Source organism: Notolepis coatsorum, assembly GCF_963971535.1.
Source record: "Notolepis coatsorum genome assembly, chromosome: 8".
NCBI lineage: Eukaryota > Metazoa > Chordata > Actinopteri > Aulopiformes > Paralepididae > Notolepis > Notolepis coatsorum.
The window spans coordinates 16,179,481-16,199,713 of NC_140172.1; the positions used below are offsets into that span (position 1 = coordinate 16,179,481).

The window sequence follows — 20,233 nt, forward strand, 5'->3', positions numbered from 1 at the left end:
TCCATCACAAATGCAGTTATGTGAATAGAAAGGGATTCCACTAAGTCAATGTTGCGATGCGCATTTGCCTGATACATGTTGTTGCTGCATACCGGGAGGAAGGCGATGCTGAATGTTTTCAATTCATTAAATAAAACTGATACTTTTTGCAAGGGTTTACTGACTGTCATACAAATAATCAACCAACTACATACTGTAACTTTTCAGTGCACGTTCTTATTTACATTGTGACAACAGCCTTGTGAGTTCCCGCAGTGACCCGCACACAGACATGATGGAATTCAAGTTCAAGTTTGTATTGATCACATATAGGCAGGCTCAGGGCCGCCTGGGAGAAATGCGAGGCCCTGTGCGAGATTTAAACGCGAGCCCCCCCCCCCCCCCCCCCCCCCCCCCCAAAGGTTAAAAAAATAAATAAAAAAAAATTTAATACAGCCAACATATTCTTAAATAATAGCGCTGCGCGAGGCGGGGCATGATACAGTCAACATATAGCAAGAGAGAGAGCGAGAGAGAGCTCCCGTTCTACAGTCAATATACAGTGTACAGAGAGAGAGAGACACATTGGAAAGAAATTGAAATGCTATTTGGCCCTAAACAGAGAGTACACAGTACACTGTACATAGTCAAGGATCTTCAGTCACAGTGCTCAGGTATTCTGCCACTGTGTACTCTCTGTTTAGGGCCAAATAGCATTTCAATTTCTTTCCAATGTGTCTCTCTCTCTCTCTCTCTTTGGATTTAAGTGTTGATCTTTGTCCTTTTGGATCTCTCATACATGCTCTCTCTCTAACACACACACACACATGACAAACACACATGCTCTCTCTCTCTCTCTCTCTCTTTCTAACACACACAGTCTGCCTAGCGGCCGCCATAGGCAGACTGTGTGTGTTAGAAAGAGAGAGAGAAAGAGAGAGAGAGAGAGAGAGAGAGAGAGAGAGAGAGAGCATGTGTGTTTGTCATGTGTGTGTGTGTGTTAGAGAGAGAGCATGTATGAGAGATCCAAAAGGACAAAGATCAACACTTAAATCCAAAGAGAGAGAGAGAGAGAGAGAGAGACACATTGGAAAGAAATTGAAATGCTATTTGGCCCTAAACAGAGAGTACACAGTGGCAGAATACCTGAGCACTGTGACTGAAGATCCTTGACTATGTACAGACTCAGCGAGCACAGCCTAGCCATCGAGAAAGGCCGCCATAGGCAGACTGTGTGTGTTAGAAAGAGAGAGAGAGAGCATGTGTGTGTTTGTCATGTGTGTGTGTGTTAGAGAGAGAGCATGTATGAGAGATCCAAAAGGACAAAGATCAACACTTAAATCCAAAGAGAGAGAGAGAGAGAGACACATTGGAAAGAAATTGAAATGCTATTTGGCCCTAAACAGAGAGTACACAGTGGCAGAATACCTGAGCACTGTGACTGAAGATCCTTGACTATGTACAGACTCAGCGAGCACAGCCTAGCCATCGAGAAAGGCCGCCATAGGCAGACTGTGTGTGTTAGAAAGAGAGAGAGAGAGAGAGCATGTGTGTTAGAGAGAGAGCATGTATGAGAGAGAGAGAGAGAGAGAGAGAGAGCATGTGTGTTTGTCATGTGTGTTAGAGAGAGAGCATGTATGAGAGATCCAAAAGGACAAAGATCAACACTTAAATCCAAAGAGAAGAGGGTCTATACCAGAGAAACCAAAGCAGCAAGGAGCCAATGGCCAACATCAGCTAAATAGGCTAGACAGGTACTGTGACACCAGGCCACACACAGCTTTGGCCAACGGCCCAACGCTACCCAAGCTACACAAACGACCAAGACATTCACACACAGCACATGTCGTATCTCCAAATGTTGTGAAGTAGCATATGTTTTGCCTGGAAAAAAACATCGTTATTAACAAAACATTCGGGAGGGGAAGGAAGGAAGAGTGGGGTAATGTCATGACATTTTCATTAATCTTACCTGCACCAAGGAACGCAGGGCGAAAGGCCGCAACACAGGTCTCCACGTTGACGAAAGGCCTCTCGCTGGCGGGACAAAATAAGCCAGAACCCCCTGCTATTCTCACGGCTAATGTCAATGGTCGACTCGTAGCACAAGCTAACAGCTAACTCTAGCCTAGGCTAACTGATAGCATCAAAGTAACGTGCGCAGCCGGCAGCTAGCCGGCAGCTAGCTACGACGTTAGCTGCTGGCTGCGCACGTTACTTTGATGCTATCAGTTAGCCAGTTAGCTCAACCCGGCTATCGCTAACCATTAGCTAACGCACTACCACTGAAACTACAACATGAGAAAAGCAATACAGGCGCTGACACCAGGCCACACACCGTTAGCTACTAACTCCATACTACAACAGGCTACAGCTAGTCGACCAGTTTGGCTCCAGAGAGAGAGAGAGAGAGAGATCCACGGCGGGAATATAATAATAGGTTGCATGAACTCACCATAACGCAGTATCAATGCCAATGGTAAAGTTGGAAGGAGACTTTCTTGGCCCACGGTGTAATTTCTTCTGATCCATGCTGCTTTTGAAAAGACATCCACTCGCTCCTCTGAATAGCGCTGAATTAGATCATCCCTCTACCTCGTGTGTCTTCTTCTTCTTCTTCTTCTTCTATTTGGTGTATTACGGCGGACGGGAGAAGAGCCCGGAAACACTATCCTAAAATCTGTAGAGCAGCAAAGCCGCAGAAACCGGAACACTGCAGTCTGCAGAGCCGCAGAGGCAGGAACAAGTCAGACACATTCTACAAACGTGTCTAATGTGAAATATATAAGCATATAAGCAAAACTAGATTTTAGGTCTGTGATGAAAAAGGGCCTCGCGGGAAGGGGGGCCTCGCAAAAAAAAAAAAAAAAAAAATTGCGAGGCCCCCCTTCCCGCGAGGCCCTGTGCGACCGCACTGCTCGCACACCCCCTGAGGCGGCCCTGGGCAGGCTACACATGGCGTATAGGCTACATCATTGGCAGTGAGATTCATTGTTCTTGTATATGCTCTTGTATTATTGTTTATATAGGCTACCCAATACTGACATCAAAATAGATTGTATGACTCTAGAAATCATATGCAGCAGGTAGAAAATTGACGGAAAATCCGTCGCGATTTGGAATAAAATTGAGGAGAACTTTAATCCCTGGGTATTAATCAAACAAAACGGAAAAAGGCAGTCATATTCCAGCACGGTCTTTATTAGTGTTTGCGCTGCCCAGGCAGCAATGGTTAATAGATATCATATCCGACATCACTGTACGTGTACACGTCTGTCAGCCTGTCTCATAACACGCTTCCCTCGGTTTAGTCCATTCTTCCACATTTCATGGGGGTGCCCATTACCGTATATGGTTAATCGGGGCGGTTTTGGTATGCAAATACGTGAAAGTGTGCACGAGCCTCGGCGCAGGGCCAAGGTGATATTTATCATGACAGGTGTGCGTAGAACCTGCGTACGCACGTGTGGTAAATCCCGTTTTTTTTGTGCATGCACTGATTCTAAATTCTGTGCTTACGTGTGGAAATAGAACATTTTCTACGCCACGTTGATGAATGAGGGCCCTGGTCTCTGAATGAACATCGGCTGAAGACAGCATATGAATTCATCTGTAGCACATAGGGATGTGCTGCATGACAGTTACTCTGAGGGCCAACTATGTATTGTAACATGGTTCCAAGTGGTCTGCCGTGATAGCTAACATGTCCAGGAGTGCCATGTGCCGCACACAATCTGCCCAGTTCACATTCATTCTGTGTGTGTGTGAATGGGTGGATGTGAGGCATACGTTGCAATGTGCTTTGAGTGGTCAGAAGACTAGAAAGGTGTTATATATATATATATTAAGGCTGTCAAAGTTAACGCGGTATTAAAGCGTTATCGCCCGATTCTATTAACGCCACTATTTTTTTTTACTCACGATTAACTTTAAATTATATATATATATATATTTTTTTTTACTAGACTTCACTCAGGTGTATTATTGATGCTCTCATTGATACTATGTTTGTTTCTGAAGTGTGTGTGTGTGTGTGTGTGTGTGTGTGTGTGTGTGTGTGTGTGTGTGTGTGTGTGTGTGTGTGTGTGATATATATAGAGAGAGAGGGGGGTGAGAGAGATGAGGAAAGGGCAAGAGAGAAAGAGAGCTGGGAGAGTGTGTGTGAGAGAGAGGGGGGGGGGGGGTGATTACTCAGCCCTTGTGTGGGTGAATCATATGTAACAACTTCCTAACGTTTTCTTTCCCCTATTATTTCATGAACACTTTATTCATTGTTTTAAATTATTATTTTCTTTTAAGTTATTTTGTGCATCACTCTGTTTTGAATTTGATGCAAATTTGCAATGCATGAGGGTCATCCTTTTGTGTTAAATGGCTGCATAAAGCAAGCATTTGTTGACTCGCATGTTGATAATAGTATTAAAACTTGGAACTTGAAAAAGATCTGTTTAAGGTAAAAAAAATTAAATATGCTATTAATTACGAGTTAACTATGGACAATCATGCGATTAATCGAGTTAAATATTTTAATCGATTGACAGCACTAATATATATATATATATATAATCACAGTCCATTTACCATTGTACCATTGTACAGTGACATGATGTGCTACCAATAGTTATTCAAGGTTCGTTCTCTCTCTAATTTAGCTCCGCTGTTTTTTTTTTAAACTGGCAGCAAGCAGGAAATGGTCTAGATTAGACATCGCTCATTCGCTTAGTACCATCTCATGTGTTCACTTTATTTACATCGTTTTTCCCATTATTCACCCTATACAATTAATACTAAATAATATATATAAAAGAAGAATGCTATAATTAACCATTTACCCGTTAATAATATATCCGGTTAATTTAAAAAGACTCACTCACTAACCGGATATCCTTGCACATCCCTAGTAGCCCGTCATGTCACGAAAACGCACAGAAATTAAAATGCATTAGGTTACGGTAGTGAGTGACGTGAAGAAGAGCTGATGGTGGTACTGCTGCCGATGAAGCACTGATGAAACGTGACGCCAGAGGGATCCGTGTAGTGAACAGGATGAATGGGGAACTAATTGTTGCCACACACCTTTAACATTCTGAACTGATTATGAAATTATGAACAACTCATAAAGTGATGTTTCTTCTACACATTCTCCTACACATCCCTTGTGGACTATATTGTATTATATATGTAACTGTTTTTATATGTGTAAATAAACAAACAAACAAACAAACGACCGCCCACCGGGGGCTGTTTTTTTCTAAATCTAATATAATTATTATTATTTAAAATGTTTTACAAGTCGATTATTAATTTCAATTATATAGAATATTCGTTGACAGCCCTACAAGTACAATTAGATACTGCACACTACACCACCCCTGAGTGGAACATGGAAAGCCAAACTTTCCCCCACTGTACCGAATCGTGACTTCAAAACCAAGGTACGTAACGTACCGTACTGTGGTTTTTGTGTACCGTTACACCCCTACGTACTACTATCTATTATCATTGATTAGACCAGTTATGCACTTTTCTTTGCAGGTCAATGCACAGCAATGAGTCTGCAGAGTGGAGTGTGAGGTTATCAGCACCCGAGGGCGTGTCCTCTCATTACACACAGACGATGGCTCGATGCCAAAATGTCCATCCTTTTATAGGGTGCGTTGAGCCTTTGTTGGTGATACTGATATTTCTTGCTTTCCACACCTATTACCCTGTTAGCTCAGTGCTTTCTATCTACTTGAGAGATTTGACCAAGACCAGACGTATAGAGCCCATGCCACCGCAGTGTTAAAGTCTGTGCATTGGCTCCCTACTATAGCTTTACAATTGATTTTATTTGGCTAGTTTTGTGAGGCTTTACGTGGCCTTGCCCCAGAAAACGTAATCTGATGTGTTTTGAGTTAGGCAATGATATACCAAGTAGAGCCCTTCCCTCTAGCTCACTTTCAGGATTACAACCGGCTGGACACAAATAACTCACCGTAAAGACAAACTAGCCTATACCCTAAAATAATGGCCCTTTACAATTGTTCTATGGGCCTCAAGAGGCTGCCTGCAAATCTGGCCTGTCACATCTTTTTAAAGCACATGTGCTGCGAGGTGATTGACTGTAACTATTTGCACTTCCTTAACCGTAACGTTCAGATTGTTTTGTATGACCAGAATGAAATGTTGTATTACTGTATAGTCACTGTCTAGTATCCTAACCACCTGATAGGAAATTAATAAACAAAACAATATGGCCGCCCCAAACCAATCTGACCAATCAACAGCTGAAGCATCATTTGTCATACAAACACAAAATAGCATTCAGATATTCAACTTCTTGTGGACAACAAAACTGCCACAACAAGGACCAATTTACGAAACGGTCAAAGCTCACTGAATAGCTCTGACGGCATCAAGCTGGAGACCCAGGTACAAATCCAGATGTGGTCCAAAATCCAGTTCAGCAATCATGAATTGCCATTCTGCAAGTGTGTAGTCAGCTATTGTATCTAAAGCATAGCTGTAGCATTCCGTGTCCACCCTTAACAATAGCACACATGGAGCCTAACCATCTATTCACAGATAACCTATTCATCTATGATGGTTGACTGACTGAACAAAAATGTAGGCCTGCAAGCAACAAAGCAACTTGTTTTGCTGTAAGAGACTGAAGCTAATCAAACCAATACTAGGCAAGAGTGAACATGGACAGGTCATGTGTTGTGTTGTCATGAAAGAATGAAAACTTTATTACCAGATTGCAGAATGGGTACATTACAGTACAGCTCAATACACACAATTGTTAAGGGGATGCAGACCAGAGAAAGACTTTCGTCTTGTTTACATCAGGGTCCCCCATTTTCAATAATTCATAATAGTGACCTGTGTGCGTTCAACCGAGGGAAATCAAATTCACTCAGCATTCATATTTGATGAATGGATCAAAGAATAACATACCCCTACTTGGGATAATAATTAGTTAGGGTGTTTGTTATGATGATGACTCTTTTAGACTCTTTTTGTATCACAAACAGTGCTGTATATTTGTAAATCTGGTCCATGTCTAGATGTAGCAGTAGACTCACGTCTATCTGTATTTCGTGTATGTTATGATGAATTGAAAATGGGGGACCCTGATGTAAACACGACGAAAGTCTTTTTCTGGTCTGCATCCCCTTAACTTAATTGAGCTGTACTGTATTGTACCCATTCTGCAATCTTTAATGAAGTTTTCAATCAATCAATAATAATCGATCAGGGTGTGTGTAGTTCTGAAGCCTGTCTGGGTGATCCTCATCATCGGTACCTCCTCGCACTGGTCCCGGGGCGCCTCCCGGCCCTCCAGCAGCTCGCAGAACTGCTCCACGTCCACCGCCTCCTCGCCGCGGCTCAGCCGCTCCTCCAGCCAGCGGACCAGCACCGCCTCGTTCCCCGCCAGCACGCTCTCCGGCACCGCCGCCCCGCTGTCGCTGATCCGGGCCGCCGCCTCCCGCAGCTTCACCTGCTCCAGGAGGACCCCGGGGCTCGGCGGGCCGCCGCCAGCACCAGCAGCCCCGGCCCCGGGCACCGGGGGGTTCAGGGTGTTGTTGTTACCGGATCCGGCTCCTGCTCGGGCCGCAGCGCGTCTCCTCGACCCGGAGCCCCCTCCTCCGCCCCCCGCGGCCCCGGCGGCAGCAGAGGCCGGACTGCTGTCTTCCGCGAAACCACCACCGGGACTATCTCCCGTCTCCACGTCTTCTTCTTCCCCGCTGCCGGCTCCACCGCCGCTCTCCGCGTTCCCCATGTCGCCCTGTTTGTAGGGCTTTACCGATTGTTCGTGGGCCGGTTGTTTGGTGTCGGGTTTTGATTAAACGGTTACTTTACCAGCACACAGGCGGCTCCAACACAACTCTCTCTCGCCAACCTACAGCCCTACCGTTCACGCTACTACCGCATTGACGTGATGACGTCCTCCTTGGTTGGCGTACGTACGGTACGTAAAGGGGTCTCCTAACGTCATACGCCCCACCACCAAATCTCGAAGACACTTTGACGTCACGAGAACGCCGCCATCTTGGTATTGGGGAAACAAACGGATTTCTACTGATCAAATGTATGCGTTGAGCTCCGTTTTTATTAAATTTTTTTTTTATCACATTCTTGTTCATTTCATAACCTTTTCATATAATTTGTTTTGAAACTATTGAGGTCAACGTGGCATTTCATTATTTCGAAAGCCTTTCTGGTGATTCTAAGTGCATGTTTCCCCCCAAGCCATAGACATCATGCACTTAGACATTGATTGATTGATTGATTGATTGATTGATTGATTGATTGATTGATTGGTTGATTGATTGATTGATTGATTGATTGAACATTTTATTAACAGATTGCAGAATGGGTACAATACAGTACAGCTCAATACACACAACTGTTAAGGGGATGCAGACCAGAGAAAGGCAGATTCTCAAACATAAACATAAAGACGGACAACACGCTCATCACAGACAAGCTGGATGTAGCCAATTACTTAAACATCTTCTTCACAAACATAGCCACAACACTGGTAAACAAACTACCCTCCCACTCAGGGCATTATGGGGTAGAACACATAGTAGAATACTACAAAAACCTAGGGGTCCACAAAGATGACTTCAAACTTGAAATGGTAACAACTGATGAGGTACTCAAAAAATTGAGCGCCCTCCAACCTAACAAGGCCACTGGCCATGACAACATCCCCTCCAAATTCCTCAGAGACGCAGCAGCCGCCATCACCCCAGTCATCACACACATAATAAACCTCTCTATAAAACAGGGACACGTCCCCAAGGACTTCAAAATTGCGAGAGTGACCCCTCTGCACAAAAAGGGCAGCAAATTAGACCCAGGCAACTACCGCCCTGTTTCTATTCTTACCTCCATCTCGAAAGTCATGGAGAAAATAGTCTACGAACAGGTCGAAAAGTACCTGGCAGAAAAAAATCTAATATACGAATTCCAATCTGGCTTCATAACGTCCCACTCCACTGACACATGCCTCCTCTATTTGAACGACCACATCAAACAAGAGGTGGACGCGGGCAAATACTGCGGCATGGTCATGCTGGACCTACAAAAGGCCTTTGACACTGTCAATCACTCCATTCTGATGGACAAGCTAAAAGCAATTGGTTTTGATAGCTTATCAGTGAGCTGGATGCAATCCTACCTGGAGGGGAGAGTACAGATGGTAGAGGTAAACGGTACTCTATCCCCCCCCCCTCACAGTGAGCTGTGGTGTTCCACAAGGAAGCATACTAGGACCGCTACTCTTCCTAATTTATGCAAATGACATGTCGTCAGCCTGTGACTGCAACCTGTTCCTGTTTGCGGACGACTCAGCCCTGCTGGTCTCTGACAAGAACAAGTTGCAGATTGAAAAAACCCTCAGCACAGAACTAGGCAAAATCTGCATATGGCTCGCTGATAACAAACTATCATTACACATGGGCAAAACAGAGTCCATTCTCTTCGGTTCAAATAACAAACTCAGCAAGACCGACGGCTTCTCAGTTACAGTGGGTGACAATATTGTCACAAGGAAAGATGAAATTACCTACCTGGGTTCCATCCTAGAGGCTAATCTCTCCTGTGACAAAATGGCATCCAATGTAATAAAAAAAGTCAACCAACGAACTCGATTCTTGTACCGGATCTCCTCTCTGGTAAACAAGAACACCCTGAAGACTCTGGCAGGAGCACTCATTCAGGGGTACTACGACTATGCTTGCACCTCATGGTACCAAAGCACCTCAAAGGCGCTAAAAACAAAATTACAAACATCTCAAAACAAACTGGTCAGACTACTGCTTGACCTTACTCCTAGAACCCACCTCACCCCTGCCCACTTTGACAACCTAGGATGGCTTAGAGTAGACGACAGAGTACAACAACTTGCAATGGGCCTGGTCTACAAGATACACTACACGACCAAGGTACCCATGTACATGTCAAAATACTTCCCAAAGGTCAGTGAATACCACGATCACAACACCAGAGGGAGCTCCACAAATCATGTTAAACCCAGATTCGGCTCAAATAAGGGACTAAACACGTTTCGCAATTATGCCACATCAATGTGGAACGCCCTACCCAAAGCTGTAAAGGAATGTGGATCACTACCCACTTTCAAAACCTCTCTCAAGGGACACCTACGGGAGACTGCAATTCAACACTGGCCCCTGTAAATATCCTAACCCAACCCCCTCCAATGTACAGTCATTTACCTAGTATGGTTTTGTCAATAGTTCAATGTACAATTTTGTTTGTTTGTACAGTGTCTCCTCCCCCCCCCCCCCCTCAATGTACAGTATTACTTGTTTATACAGTGTGCCCCCCGCCCCCCCCCAACCACCTCCAATGTAAATTACCCAGTATGGTTGTCAATATCCCAATGTACCCAACCCCCCCCACACAACCTCCTCCAATGTACAGTTTCTACGTCAAATGTATATACTCCCTTTTCTTGACTCCTTCTGTATCACAAACAGTACTGTATTTGCAAATCTGGTATGTCATAGATGTAGCAGTACTGACTATCTGTATGTCATGTATGTCATATATGTCCTGATGAATTGAAAATGGGGGACCCTGATGTAAACAAGACGAAAGTCTTTCTCTGGTCTGCATCCCCTTAACAATTGTGTGTATTGAGCTGTACTGTATTGTACCCATTCTACAATCTGTTAATAAAGTTTTCAATCAATCAATCAATCAAACACCTCCACAATGACACGGTTCCACAATAAATCTGGGTTATAATAGTATTTATTAGCAGCAATGATAGTATATTACAATACTTTACTTAGAGTCGCGCTTATAAGGCGAAGAATGTGCGTGAGTAAATCAATAGCGTAAGTCCATTATCATATTACGCAGGAGATAATGAATACCACCTGTATCTTAGGAATTATATCTATGGTACACTAGTAGGGCAGCGGGAGATACTGGTAGGGTCCCTCCGGTTGTAGGCCAGCAGGGGGAGGAAATGTTCGAATGCAAAGTCTGGATCACCGGGGAATCAATAAACTCCAGCTACGGGAGACGGTACATTACTCCCTTGATCGGCAGACGAAAGCAGCAGCTGTAATCCAAGTATGCGTGCAGCATAGGTGAAAGCCGGCCAGCCTCTCCTAGAGACGGGCTCGAGTGATGTTCCTCACGGGTAAATCCCACACAGTAGTGGGTGTAGACGATTCTCCTCCGCTCCAACAGCCACAGGACCAAAGCAATAATCCAGCTGGAAAGGGCTCTGCATTCACCGGTGTAGATTCTCCGGTGCGCGGTACTTCACATTAACTAGGTCGAACTTGACGTTATTCCACTAAGCTCTGGTACTTTACTATCCTATTCGCACGCGGTTATAAGTGCTCTATTTAGATGCACGATTGCTCACTTCACTTGGTCGTTGACTCGTGATGAAGGCTTTACGTTTGAGGGTAACACGTTTCTAGGTTAACTCGTTCGAGAGTAACTTGACTTGAGGCTAAGTGCTGCTGTATCCACCTGCGACGTATTTATACGTACGGTGAATAATCTAGTACCAGCCTTATTCCTGTCTCGTATTCTTGCGCAGAACCGGGCAAGTCCAGGCAAGCCTTGGCGGTGACTTTGAACTAGACATTGGGGGTATGGCAGTGGCGCCTAGTGGATCGCTTCCAATAGGAGAACGAAATATTATGGTCTGTACTAGGTAAAAGGGATATTCCGTGTATATGTACAAAGAATACACAAGGGATATCAGACGATATACAAATACTATGCAATATATATCAAGTAATAAATATATATATTCGGTTTAATCTGATCCTTCGTAACAGAGTCCATTCTCTTCGGTTCAAATAACAAACTCAGCAATACCGACGGCTTCTCAGTTACAGTGAGTGACAATATTGTCACAAGGAAAGACAAAATTACCTACCTGGGTTCCATCCTAGAGGCAAATCTTTCCTGTGACAAAATGGCATCCAATGTAATAAAAAAAAGTCAACCAACGAACTAGATTCTTGTACCGGATCTCCTCTCTGGTAAACAAGAATACCCTGAAGACTCTGGCAGGAGCACTCATTCAAGGGTACTACGACTATGCGTGCACCTCATGGTACCAAAGCACCTCAAAGGCGCTTAAAACAAAATTACAAACATCACAAAACAAACTGGGCAGACTACTACTTGACCTTACCCCTAGAACCCACCTCACCCCTGCCCACTTTGACAACCTAGGATGGCTTAGAGTAGACGACAGAGTACAGCAACTTGCAATGGGCCTGGTCTACAAGATACACTATACGACTAAGGTTTATGATGAATTGAAAATGGGGGACCCTGATGTAAACAAGACGAAAGTCTTTCTCTGGTCTGCATCCCCTTAACAATTGTATGTATTGAGCTGTACTGTACTGTACCCATTCTGCAATCTGTTAATAAAGTTTTCAATCAATCAATCAATCAACCCATGTACATGTCAAAATACTTCCCAAAGGTCAGTGAATACCACGACCACAACACCAGAGGAAGCTCAACAAATCATGTTAAACCCAGATTCGGCTCAAACAAGGGACTAAACACGTTTCGCAATTATGCCACATCAATGTGGAACGCCCTACCCAAAGCTGTAAAGGAATGTGAATCCCTACCCACATTCAAAACCGCTCTTAAAGAGCACCTACGGGAGGCTGCAATTCGAAACTGGCCACGGTAAATGTCCAAACCCCCCACCCCCTCCTAATAGACAGTCTCCTCCCCACCGCATGTATATATTCTCTCCCCGCCATATGTATATTTCTCTCCCACCCACCCACCCCCTCCAAATGTAAAGTCTCCACCCCACCGTATGTATATTTCTCTCCTACCCATCCACCTCCTCCTAATGTACAGTCCCCTCCCCATCATATACTCTGTCAGGATCTATGGGTAACAGTACTGTATATTTGAATACCGTTTATGTCACAAATGTATCAGTAGTAAGCAGTACTAAATACCTGTATGTCCCTATGCCATAAATGTCATGTTGTGTATGTCATAAATGTCAATATGAATTGAAAATGGGGGACCCTGATGTAAACTAGACAAACGTCTTTCTCTGGTCTGCATCCTCTTAACAATTGTGTGTATTGAGCCGTACTGTATTGTACCCATTCTGCAATCTGTTAAATAAAGTTTTCATTCATTCATTCATTCATTCATTCATTCATTCATTCATTCATCATTCAGACAGAAAGTTAAACAGACAGGAAGTTGACTTCGAGAACAGCTCTAATAAATAACTATATTTAAACTAACTAAAATGAACGCGATATTATCTTCACTAAGTATAACCTGCCTATTCATTTCTATACGTTTTTGTGTTGGTTATTTATGAAACAGTTTTATGTTTTTATTCCTATAGTCGCTACAATTCAGAATTAATATATTATTATGTGACTAGACCCGAAATACTAACGTCATTAGTAGAAATAAATTGTAAACGCTAAGGAGGAAGAAACAATACAAATAATAATAATAATATGCATTATTTCGAGCGCATGCGCTGTGATGATTCCGTAGCACCCGGAAATAGAAATCAACACTGAGTTACTGAGAGAGAGGTCGTCCATCTGATGTCACGTCACTGCGGAGGAAACATTTAGACGCGGAGTCTAAATACAAATAATGCTCGAGTATGTTTTCGCGTCTTTATTAGTACTATTATTAGCGATACAGTTTATTCCTCGCGACTGGTCCACAATAACCGGGGGGGAGCCGGTACCTACTGCATATCACTACAGCGCACCTGTGCACGTATGTATATTTCTCCCCCCCCTCCTAATGTACAGTCCTCCCCATCATATGTATATATTCTCCCCCCCCCCTCCTAATGTACAGTCTCCTCCCCATCATTATGTATATATTCTCCCCCCCCCTCCTAATGTACAGTCTCCTCCCCATAATATGTATATATTCTCCCCCCCCCTCCTAATGTACAGTCTCCTCCCCATCATATGTATATACCCCCCCCCCCTCCTAATGTACAGTCTCCTCCCCATCATATGTATATATTCTCTCCCCACCCCCTCCTAATGTACAGTCTCCTCACCATCATATGTATATATTCTCCCCCCCCCCTCCTAATGTACAGTCTCCTCCCCATCATATGTATATATTCTCTCCCCACCCCCTCCTAATGTACAGTCTCCTCCCCATCATATGTATATATTCTCCCCCCCCCTCCTAATGTACAGTCTCCTCCCCATCATATGTATATATTCTTTCCCCCCCTCCTAATGTACAGTCTCCTTCCCATCATATGTATATATTCTCTCCCCCCCCTCCTAATGTAGTCTCCTCCCCATCATATGTATATATTCTCTCCCCCCCCCCCCTCGTAATGTACAGTCTCCTCCCCATCATATGTATATATTCTTTCCCCCCCTCCTAATGTACAGTCTCCTCACCATCATATGTATATATTCTTTCCCCCCCTCCTAATGTACAGTCTCCTTCCCATCATATGTATATATTCTCTCCCCCCCCTCCTAATGTAGTCTCCTCCCCATCATATGTATATATTCTCTCCCCCCCCCCTCGTAATGTACAGTCTCCTCCCCATCATATGTATATATTCTCTCCCCACCCCCTCCTAATGTACAGTCTCCTCCCCATCATATGTATATATTCTCTGTTAGGATCTCTGTTTAACAGTACTGTATATTTGCATATCGTATATGTCACAAATGTAACAGTACTATATACCTGTATGTCATGTATGTCCCTATGCCATAAATGTCATGATGTCTTGTATGTCATAAATGTCACTATGAATTGAAAATGGGGGACCCTGATGTAAACAAGTCGAAAGTCTTTCTCTGGTCTGCATCCCCTTAACAATTGTGTGTATTGAGCCGTACTGTATTGTACCCATTCTGCAATCTGTTAATAAAGTTTTCAATCATTCATTCCTTCAGCTCATCAGCAAGCATGAACTCTCACTGTACACCGGCGAGGCGGACAGCAAGGGTCTGTACCTGGCTGTACTCGGGCAGGTGTTCGATGTCCACAAGGGGGCAACGCACTATGAACCTGGTGGTGCCTACCATTGTTTTGCAGGTGATTTCTCTCTCTGTGTATGTAATAGTAGCCTAATGATTGATTGATTGATTGATTGATTGAAAACTTTATTAACGGATTGCAGAATGGGTACAATACAGTACGGCTCAATACACACAATTGTTAAGGGGATGCAGACCAGAGAAAGACTTTCGTCTTGTTTACATCAGGGTCCCCCATTTTCAATTCATCATCACATTGTATGACATACGCAACATACAGATATATATCTTGACATTTCTGACATACACATGACATACAGGTATACAGTACTGTTACCTTTGTGACACACAAGATATGCAAATATACAGTATTGTTATCCTAACAGAAAATCCTAACAGAAAATATATCCATACGAGGGGGAGGAAACTGTACATTAGGAGGGGGTGCTCTCTGCTTCTCTGTATATGCAGAGAGTTAAATATAGTTCAGGTAAAATGGAAGTGAACCATCATGTGAAACTGTTACATGTTACATGTTTTTACTCCTCCCAGGTAAAGATGCGTCCCTGGCCTTTGTCACTGGGGATTTCTCCGAGAGTGGGCTGACGGACGACGTGTCCAGTCTGTCCCCTGGGCAGGTGGTCGCCCTCTACGACTGGCTCGCCTTCTACCAGAAGGACTATCGCTCTGTGGGTGAGTTGTAATGATGTCATACAGCCTGGTAGGGGGTGCAACGGTACACAAAAACCACGGCTCGGTACGTACCCCGGTTTTGAAGTCACGGTTCGGTACGGGTTTTCGGTACAGTGGGGGAAAGTTTGGCTTTCCATGGTCCACTCAGGGGTGATGTAGTAGTGTACAGTAACTAGTTTTTTTTTTTTTTTTTTTTTATTGGTCTTTTTCCCCCCTCCATTTTCCTCCGATTTTCTCCCATCCCAATGTTAGTCGTATGCCAATTCCCAGTCCCTTCCTGGTCGCTGCGCACTTACCCCCCACAGTCAGATCATCTGGGAGAGTGGAGGCTACCACGTGCTTCCTCCGACACACGTCCAGCCAATCACCGCTTCTTTTCACCTGGCAGCGCGGATTCTCACTGAGAGGGCGTAGCGTGTGGGAGGACCACACTATCCCCCTCACGTCCTATCCGCGCTGAGCAGGCGCCCCGACCGAACTGTAGGAGTCGCTGTTTACAACGACCCGGACCCACCCCGCCAGCTTCTCCCACCCTCTGATACAGCCAATTGTATCAGTGCAGACGGCCAGCCAAGCTGGTGACAACCCCCGGAGCTGTGAGCTGGATTCGAACAGGCGAATCCAGCTCACAGCTCCGGGGTTGGTGACGAACGCAATCTCCGCTCGGCCACCTAACCGCCCCTGCAGTAACTAGTTGTACTTGTAGGGCTGTCAACGAATATTCTATATTCTAGACTTATTAATCAATTAATCAATTATTATAATTATATTAGATTGTGAAAAAAACAGCCCCCGGTGGGCGGTCGTTGGTGGTTAACATACCGTTGTATTCGTTCGGTTCACGCTGAAACGGTTCGGTACGGACACATGTACCTTTACACCCCTAACCTGGCCTGGTGGGGCTAACTATCTCAAACCCTGCCCCTTTTCTTGATCCTCCAATCACAGCTGTCGCTTACCTCTGACTTCCTCGTACAAGTCAGAGGTAAGCGACAGCTGTGATTGGAGGATCAAGAAAAGAGGGCAGGGTTTTGAGACAGGTCCATTGCCAAAGTGGTTGGCACAGCCATGCCTGTTTTGTATAATACTTTAACCCTTTCAGGTGTATGACCTCACTTGTGAAATTAGAACTTTGAGAATTTAATCGGAATTCTCAGGAAACGTTTTTAAAACACTTGCACACCCGAAAGGGTCATCTATTCTATTCTACCGCATGTCTCTGTGTGTCTCAGGCAGGTTGATCGGTCGGTTCTACAGTGTCAGTGGGCAGCCTACAGAGGCCCTGGTGCAGGTGGAGACGTCTCTAGCGGAGGGCCAGCGGCTCAAGACCCTGTCTCAGGCCGAGAAGGAGCACTTCCCTCCCTGCAACTCGGAGTGGAGTGACGCCAGAGGAGGCCGGGTGTGGTGCTCCACTAAGAGGTACGAGGACACAGAGTTATGGCCAGACTCTGGGGGTAGGCAAGGTGTTTGGGGCATTGACGTTACCTTGCGGACCTTCGGGGACAGAGCGTTCAGTGTGGCAGCGCCCACCCTCTGGAACTCCCTCCCCGCAGAACTCCGCAACGCCCCCAACTCTGGACTCAAAAAACTCCTCAAAACCCACCTCTTCAACTCGGCCTTTAACCCCTCATTTCTCCCTTTGTATGTTGTGTCTGTCCACTATGTTTGCTACTTTTGTTATTCCCCCCCCCCCCCTATGTAAAGCGGCCTTGGGTCCTCTGAAAGGCGCTATATAAAAGTTATTATTATTAATGCGGAAATTGAGCTACCACTGGGACCAGGATTGTACTCGAGTGAATGAAACATTTGGAACTGCTGGTTCCAGTGAAAGCACCGGTAGTTGTTTTACTTCTGCATCAATGACCAAAACCGGAACCTTGGAGGCAGGTAGTCTGGGCCCAGTTGTAAAATAAGAATGTATATGGATGTGTGTACAGTGCAATGCTGCGGTTTATAATTTCTAAGACACACACACACACACGTATCCTTTTATTGAAGCAAGTCATGAACGATGCATCTTGATCCAACGTTGCGATTCTGCTGACTCTTTTTTGCTTCTGTCCTATAGTGGGGGAGTGAACAGAGACTGGGTGGGAGTCCCCAGGAAGCTCTTCTCTCCTGGCTCCAGCCAATCACGTTGTGCCTGTGTGAAGGACCCCTCCTCCGCGGCAGAAAACCCCAACCTGCAGGAATATGACGGCTGTCACTCACAAGCTAACTCATGTCCTTTATGAGAGCAGTAACTCCACCCTGCAGGGATATGAAGGCTGTCACTCACAAGCTAACTCATGTCCTTTATGAGAGCAGTAACTCCACCCTGCAGGGATATGAAGGCTGTCACTCACAAGCTAACTCATGTCCTTTATGAGAGCAGTAACTCCACCCTGCAGGGATATGAAGGCTGTCACTCACAAGCTAACTCATGTCCTTTATGAGAGCAGTAACTCCACCCTGCAGGGATATGAAGGCTGTCACTCACAAGCTAACTCATGTCCTTTATGAGAGCAGTAACTCCACCCTGCAGGGATATGAAGGCTGTCACTCACAAGCTAACTCATGTCCTTTATGAGAGCAGTAACTCCACCCTGCAGGGATATGAAGGCTGTCACTCACAAGCTGCTAACTCATGTCCTTTATGAGAGCAGTAACTCCACCCTGCAGGGATATGAAGGCTGTCACTCACAAGCTAACTCATGTCCTTTATGAGAGCAGTAACTCCACCCTGCAGGGATATGAAGGCTGTCACTCACAAGCTAACTCATGTCCTTTATGAGAGCAGTAACTCCACCCTGCAGGGATATGAAGGCTGTCACTCACAAGCTAACTCATGTCCTTTATGAGAGCAGTAACTCCACCCTGCAGGGATATGAAGGCTGTCACTCACAAGCTAACTCATGTCCTTTATGAGAGCAGTAACTCCACCCTGCAGGGATATGAAGGCAACAACAACCACCTGAAACTGGAACCACAAAACTCTGGGACTTATTAACAAAGGTTTTTTTTACTTTTTAGTTGAGGGACGGAAAAGTTGGTAGGTCGGTTATGGAGACCGTCAAGTCATCGAAGGGTTGCTGGTTTGATCCCCGGTACAGACAATACTGCTGAAGTGTCTCTGAGCAAGTGCACTTGACCCCCGCCGCACAATAGCGAAGGATATTGAATATTAGCTAACATTAGAATATTGTGATACAACACGACAGCCAGTTGCTTGCAATGTGGTTATACATGTAAAAAATAAACCATACATATACAGTAAGGATGTCAGAATTAAATTAAATTAAACATTTAAAAATAAAACGATCATTTGAATACAAAACTGCTAGTTGAATGTAAATATATATATATTTTTACTATTGATATGAGGGGAACTGAGAACACAGCACTGGTTCCTGTGCCTGCGATGCAAGTCAATAAATGGGTTAAAAACCAATGCCCTCGGGCGCATACCATAGTGCCTCGCGCACCTACGCGGCCGACCCGGGTTCGATCCCAGCTCCCGTCGTTATTTGTCGCATGTCTTCCTCACCTCTCCTCTGTCGGTCCTGCATGACCAATAAAGCTGTAAAAATGCTAAAAAAAATAAAACAATGCCCTCATGATGTCTCCTATTGGTACGACCAATTATAGCAAACACAAAACTTAAGTTATTCATTGTAAGCGTTCTATGCCTGCTTTGATGTGGTGATCACATTTAATTAATTAATCAATCAATTAATTATTTTATCGTTAATATTTGTCATTTAATTTGAATGCCCCCCATTTCAGCCTATTATATATATTTTATAATTTCTTGTCCCCTTTCCCGGTTGCCCTTCGAGAGGCAATTTTTTCTTCTCACCAGCCTGTCATTGTAAATAAGAATGACTGCCTGGATCATTAAAATTTTAATATATTCCTATCGGAATGGTATTTTGAAGAGGACAATTGACAGCCCTAATATACATAACATAATACCTGAACATGTTTTTGGAAATCCATAACTAAACTTTCAAACATATGTAACCTGACAATTCCGCTTACGGCAGCAACACTACTAAATGATACATCACTATTGCTGGCCTCCATACAGCAAAAAAATAATCATTCTGGCGGGTGTTACAGCAGCCAAGCAACTGATAGCCATGAGGTGGAAACAACCTGAGAAACTCACAATGATTAATTGGTCTCCGACACTGTTGGATGTCATTTATATGGAGATCTCTACGGCACGGGTGATTGGGGTTGGACAACCCAGCATTGAACTCTGGGTCTCAGCGGCCGAGAAAGTTAAAGCCATGATCTAGCGGCGAAGCAGGATCGGAGTCCTGGGGTGGGAGTGGGGGAGGAATTGTCTTTTGTGGCGTCTGTAATAATTTAATATAATTTTTATATTTTGTACGTTTTTATATTCTTTATTTATAATTTCTGATCGTCTTGTCGTTATTGTTGAAGTATTGTCCTGTGGTGTCTTGTGTATTATTGTGTTATGCTTTGTTGTGAAGGAAAAAAAATAAAATAAACTTGATTAAAAAAAAGATACCTGTAGTAAA

At 44.3% G+C, this 20,233-nt stretch overlaps 2 protein-coding genes across 2 annotated transcripts in view; one reads left to right on the top strand and one right to left on the bottom strand.

Moving 5' to 3' along the window:
* Positions 1-7,816, bottom strand: part of zzef1 (zinc finger, ZZ-type with EF hand domain 1) — a 184,200-nt gene extending 176,384 nt beyond the window's left edge. Inside the window, exon 1 of the mRNA XM_084320319.1 lies at positions 7,271-7,816. Coding sequence (XP_084176445.1) covers positions 7,271-7,747 — 477 coding nt within the window. The 5' untranslated portion in view covers positions 7,748-7,816. The remainder of the gene's footprint in view (positions 1-7,270) is intronic.
* Positions 7,817-13,552: 5,736 nt separating this feature from the next.
* cyb5d2 (cytochrome b5 domain containing 2) lies at positions 13,553-20,137 on the top strand. Its single transcript, XM_084320187.1, has 5 exons — positions 13,553-13,764; positions 14,928-15,069; positions 15,564-15,704; positions 16,937-17,123; positions 17,773-20,137. Exons 1-5 carry the CDS (start codon positions 13,636-13,638, stop codon positions 17,936-17,938), a joined length of 765 nt encoding a protein of 254 aa, XP_084176313.1. The 5' UTR covers positions 13,553-13,635; the 3' UTR covers positions 17,939-20,137.
* The last annotated feature ends 96 nt before the right edge of the window (positions 20,138-20,233 follow it).

What these genes read in the sequence shown, in the direction of transcription:
- cyb5d2 (XM_084320187.1), top strand. Translation starts at nt 13,636, where the DNA reads ATGCTCGAGTATGTTTTCGCGTCTTTATTAGTACTATTATTAGCGATA. An exon ending in ACTACAGCGCACCTGTGCAC is followed by an intron (nt 13,765 to 14,927) that starts GTATGTATATTT and finishes TCATTCCTTCAG; the next exon opens with CTCATCAGCAAGCATGAACT. An exon ending in TGCCTACCATTGTTTTGCAG is followed by an intron (nt 15,070 to 15,563) that starts GTGATTTCTCTC and finishes TACTCCTCCCAG; the next exon opens with GTAAAGATGCGTCCCTGGCC.